At 33.4% G+C, this 6172-nt stretch overlaps 1 protein-coding gene across 1 annotated transcript; it reads left to right on the top strand.

The window, feature by feature from the left end:
• The first annotated feature begins 2450 nt into the window (after positions 1-2450).
• On the top strand, positions 2451-3302 carry LOC132281717 (uncharacterized). Its single transcript, XM_059783391.1, has one exon. It carries the CDS (start codon positions 2451-2453, stop codon positions 3300-3302), a length of 852 nt encoding a protein of 283 aa, XP_059639374.1.
• The last annotated feature ends 2870 nt before the right edge of the window (positions 3303-6172 follow it).

Raw genomic sequence — 6172 nt, 5'->3', positions numbered from 1 at the left:
CAGGACTTCTCCAGTGTTAGAGAGGGTCCTTGTCCTTGTCCATAGCTACGGACAAGGACCCTCTCCATCAACGGTGCAAGTAACAGCCACTGAATAAATGGAACTCATTATTAAAGATGCAATCTTAAGTGCTGTTACTGGACACGCACGCTTATAAATGCTTCCTTGTTTTTTTTTTTTCCGGTGAATTAAATGCTTCCTTTGTATACATAGATGGGTTGTATACGACAATTGCAGTGTTCTGGTACATTCACAGCAGAAAGTATATATCTTCAAGCTATTTAGATGTGGTACCTTATTCAATAAACAATTATAAAAAAAATTCAATTTACTTTAATACACTAAAACATAGATTTTTTTTCCTTCAAAAATACAAGACATAATTGTACATTGGACGAGAATATATATATTTCAATTGACAACAAAGACAAACAATAGGCAGAACGTAAACAATGCAAACACGGCTGGCCTAATTTTTTATTTTATCAATTGGGAATTTCATGCGACAGAAATATATGGAGATTTGATTATCGCATTTTTAAAAAATAGGTAAACTGCAGTAAAAAAAAAAAAAAAAAAAATTTGTGCAAAAAAAACTTGGTACTTAACTTCTTAGTATATGCATATAAATCACTAATATTTGAAAATATATGCAAATTAGGACCATTTTTTTTTATTAAAAAAAAAACTCCAAAAACAAACCCTTAATTATCTCTCCTTTCTCTCTCTCTCTCACATACTGAAATAAGTGTTTTTTTTTTATTTTTTTTATTTGCCTTAATGGTATTTTAGATATTCTTCAAATTGACAAAATATTATTTTCAAAAAATGTAAGAATTTTTTTTGAACACGATATAGACATTTGCACATTTTGTATATAACACGATATTTTTTGCATTTTACTCTGAAAAATATCAATCTCTATCATGTTTAATAAGGGAAAAATTATATTTTAGTGACCAAATCTGAATAAAATTATCTTAAAGTAACAACAAAATTTTATTCTCTATTATTTTCCCCTCCCACAACCCGTTGTTATATTAAAAAGGTGACATTTCCTACATCTATTTTATTCTAACAACTCATCAATAACTTTTCCATAGTTTTTTGAAAATTGTGATTAGATACCAAGAGTCTCGTAGTTCAATGGTACTTTTTCACCTTTCAAAGTAAAAGATAGAAAGTTTAAGTCTCCGTAAAGACAAAAATGGATATATGAGTATATTTTTTGTCCATAATAAAAAGAAAAAAAATTGTGATTAGATGAATATAAATGGCTTGAAGATGTAGAATAAAATTTTCTTTTCATGCATTAAGATTTTGAAGAGACTAATGAGGACTTCTAGAATGGGAGCTCATTTGTTATCAAAATTTGAGAGAGCGGACGATAGTTGTGGTATGGTGCACAAAATGGGCCTTTACATTTCTTTGTGTAATTACCTACTTATCGGATCCAATCAACATTTCTTTTTGTAATTATATTTTGTTTATTTTTCTTTCTTATTTTTCAAGGTAATATCTCTACATTTTTGTTCGTTGAATCAACAATTATCCACAAACTCTCCCTTTATCTCTTCCAAAGTTTCAATTTTGACCTTTAGGGTTGATAAGCTAGCTTGTAATAATCTATCACTTAAAAAAAAAAAAAAAAAAAAAAAAAAGGAAAGAAATTGTCAATCTACTTAAATTGTCTCATTTAAAGGCTTATTCAAGATTGACTCAAGAGAAAAAAATAAAGTAAAATAAATAAATAAATTTGATCTGTCATAAAATATTTATAAAAAAAAAATATTAAAATTCAACAAATATAACTTTCTCATCAATTTTTGATAAGTTATTATTTGCACTCCAACATACTCGACTTTACCTAAACTTTTACCAATCATTGGAAAAAAAAATTACAAACGAAGCTGTAATGTAAAATGTGCTAGAGGCTGCCTAAGCCCAATACAAGGGAAGACACCGAAACAAATAATCAGCCCAACAGAGTGATTGGACAAATTCAAACTAAAGCCCAAGTAGTCCAACAAGCCATTGCCAACGGACACTCTGTACATCTTCTGCAAATACTGAGTAAACACTTCTCAACGAGACATTTTTACAAACATCATAACTACGCATCTCTAAAATGTGAACATCAAAATAAACCACACAGTCTCGCGCAAAAATCAAGCAGCGAGAGAAGGTCTTCAATTTTCAAGCCTTTATTTCTTTCATTTCCGGTTGGTTTTCTCAACAACCAAACAGGGCATTAATCTCTCGAATAGGAACGCTGACCTTGTGGGGATCAAGATTTTGTGAGAGCTGAGGTTATTGATGACCATAAATTTCTAATCATACAGAATAGGAACTTCCTCCAACACGCAGTCATACATATATATACACATATCTGTGTATAATATACACACACCCACACGTTTAATCTAGAAGAAGTCTCTACAGTTTTCTCCATGGCGAAGAGCAGGGCTTGCAATTTGGAACCAAGAATTGTGCGTTTTAACCTAAACCAACCGGCTATGGTTCTTACGAATTCAGATGAAGAACCCAAAGAAGAAGAAGATACACAGCAAAAACAGGCTGAGTCATGTACAATTTCAGAAGATATACAGCAAAAAGAAGCTCATCGGACATGTACAATTTCAGATGATGAAGATGCAGACTTCCAAATGGCTCTTCTTTGCTCAACAATCCTCAATTCAAGATCAAGAGCAAGTATTCAAGGCCCTGAAATTCAAGATGAGAAGAAGAAAGGTGTAATGAGGCCTTGTTCAATCACTTATGGAGATTTCGGAACTTCTTCGTGGAAGACTGAGGAGAGAGGTGAATGTTCTCACACACTTTGTGATATTTGCAAGGATGTGAAGCCGACTGGAGGGATAATGATCCGAAGCACCAGGTGTAGTCACGCCTATTGCAGAGACTGTTTAGGGTTTTATATTGGTGAGAAGATTCAAGAAAGCATTGGAGGTGTCAAGTGCCCGGTGAAAAAGTGTAAAAATCTCTATCAGGCCGGGCATTGTCGCTCCTTCATCCCGGAAGAAGTGTTCGATCGATGGAAGAGTGCTGCTGTGGAGGCCGCAGTTCTCGGGTCACCGGAGTACATTCTGTGCCCTTTCGACGACTGTTGGGTGGTGTTTGGGGATGACGGGAAGGGGTTCGTGATCAGGGCGTGCCCCAAGTGCTGGAGGCTGTTTTGTGTGTGGTGCAATGTCCCATGGCATGCATGGGTGCCTTGTTGGTTTGTCAGGCTTAGGATGATGACATGTCACAACAACCCAAAACCCTGGAGGGTGAAGGAATGAAGAAAATAATTCTATAAGGTATAAAACTACAATTCTTGGAGTCTTTGTGTGAATGTGAATGATTGAGCAGTTTTGAGGAAATGGGTGAATCTATGATTCTTCTACACATATACTTGGCATGTCAAATGTTGACTTCTGAATCTTTATACTGCTGAAATTGCAACTTTTATTGAATATAATGTTACAAATAGTATTCAAAATTGTTTGATAATTATTCCTAGTCATTGTATATTGCATGCCAATAATATGTTACACACACACACACATTATGAATTAATAAGTTTGCTTTTTGTAGATACCGTTTGGGCAAATCTTGTATATTTCCTAGCAGAATTGAAGCCATTTTTTATTTTATGTTAGGTAAGCTTTGGACACAGAATTACCCTGAGGTTGATCTTGGCCCTAACTCAAGACTTAAGAATTAAGAAGATCAATGTTGTAGCAGCACTTTGACAATTAAGTTTTTTGACCAAATTTGGTAGAGGGGAATGTTTTTGACATCTGAAGTTGGAAGTCCAGCTCATTTAATTGCAACCGTGCTTGCAAGTAATTTTGTGTTTTATTGATTCAAATATAAAACACACATATGTATATATATATATATACCATCTTTTTAGGAGGGAGATTTTTAGTAGATGGTCTGAAGTATTTTTCAATCACTTCTATCCTTATTGGGTCTAAAAATCCTACTAAAATTGTTTGCTTATGTTGGGTTTGATTGGGCCTCATTGTTTAGGGCTTGGTTGAATTCCTTGTTTGGGTTGGTTATATCCATGTTTCCATGTTTTGTTTATATTGGCCTTTGGCCCAGTCCTTTTGGGACTCCACTCTATAATTTACATACATTAATATATACTTACTTAACCTTCCCAAAAGAATTACTCCCAACAATCTCTCTCTCTGTCCATCTACTTTTTCTTTTCATTTTTTACCATTTTTTTGTTTGTTTGGGAGGTGGTAGACAGATAGTGGTGTTGTCTTATAGTTGGTTTTATGTAATATCAGTGCTTTCTTATGGTTTAGCTATCATACATGGATGTTTTTATATATTGAAATTCAAAACACCCTTTGCTTTTAGAAAGACAACAGCTGGCCCTTTATGGATACATGGGTCACCCTTGCTTATATATAATAAGACTTAACATAAGATTTACATTTCCTCATTTGGTTTAATTTTCAAACCATTAACCTCCCCTGTCAATTCAATTGACCTTTGATCACATTTTTTTGTCATTCTACTGCACTTTTAAGTTGGACCCCATCAAGAATATATTTCAGATTTTCAATCAATTCCTGGTCATGAACATGCTCCTAATTTCCCATCAAGTGTTTGTTTATGTATAGACTCATTAGTTTTCTCCATTTCAGAGTGAAATAATCCCTAATCATTTTATGGTCAATGTGGAATCGCATTTGTGAGCTAAAGGTGCAATACACATCCATTGATCAGTCATCCTATTATGAGATTCATGAAATTACTCTTTAGATTCTGTGTGTGTGTGTGTGTTATATAGGATCTAATGCAATTATATTTAGAGCCTTCGACACTACAGAAATAGAGGGATAATGTTTGAATCTAGTTACTACATGATCATAAAAATCAGTTCCATTTTTTTTTTAATACTTTGGTTAGGAGTTCCAAAAAACACTTAAATGAGTACTAAAATACTCTTTCCTCTTTTCTGTATTGACTAAGAAAGAGCATCATACAATTAGCCCCAACTAAGGAAGGGCGCTGAGAGGGTATATGGGCTGCAGAAGTAACTTTGACATTCATCTTCATCCTTGCTTTTTTGCCAAAAAAATGGGTTAACTACATAAAAAAAATTCCTGTTGTATTCTATTATATGTCAAGTCTCCTTCAATATTTAATTTTTTGAAGTTAATTTTAAGTACTTCGTTTCATATTGGGTTGTTCCATCTCATTGTCTCTTAACTTCTATGCAAATTAATTTATCTCCCCTTTCTTACAAGTGCATCAACTGGTCTATTTGCGATATTTCTCATCTCTCCCTCACTCTTCGATTTGTAAATCTTTCTTTTCTAATCACTCCTAACTATCATCCATCTCAATATCTTCATTTCATGAGTTACATGAATTTGTTATTCTTTTTACTTTTTTAACACTCTGTTTCGTATAAAATAGTTGTTCTAATGACTGGCCTATAAAAATTTTCTTTCAACTTTGACACGTTGTCATACATGGTAACCCAATCTTTTACCACTGTATGCATTAGGCATGTCTATTTTCTCCACAAGTAGAAGAACATTATTTGAATTCTCTAGAAGAAAAGAAACTTTAATGTTATGAACATTTCATATTGTCCAATTTGGTGTTTGTGGTGAGGTGGGGGAAAGATGAGTCTACCTTCTTCAATCCCATCAACCTCTGAAAATAAATTTCCTCTCAACAATTCTTGTGCTCCTTTTTTTCTTTCCCTCTTCTTTTTTGAATTTTAATACGACATTTTTGAAATCTTTTGCTTTCGGCAAAAAAGCTTTGTTCTAATTGAGCAAGTTAATACTGTTCATAGATTGATATTAGTATTGCATGTCTTGCTCATAGAATTAGCTACCTAATTTCCACTTTCCACTAGTTTAAGAGCGCCATTATGTAAATAGTGCATTAACATTCCTAATCAATTCATTAATCTTCTATGTATATGCAAAACATATGGCCCATGAAAGAGGAATTCATGCAGTGCCATCCAATATTTTTTTTGTCAGGTCACTTTGCCATCACTTTCAAAAAATGTTGGGTTTAGCAAAAGTTAAGAAAGTGTAGACCATAATAATTGAGAGAAGAATAGAAGTGGATCAGCATCAAGATATTAGTTGGAAGAACCTTCTCCATAAACCCTAACTTTTCT

Source organism: Cornus florida, unplaced genomic scaffold (assembly GCF_030987335.1).
Source record: "Cornus florida cultivar Cherokee Brave unplaced genomic scaffold, ASM3098733v1 CherokeeBrave_3.0.0_Hap2_Chr11, whole genome shotgun sequence".
In the NCBI taxonomy this organism is placed as follows: Eukaryota; Viridiplantae; Streptophyta; class Magnoliopsida; order Cornales; family Cornaceae; genus Cornus; species Cornus florida.
Note: the sequence above shows the minus strand (reverse complement) of the source record. Positions and strands in the feature narration are given on the sequence as shown.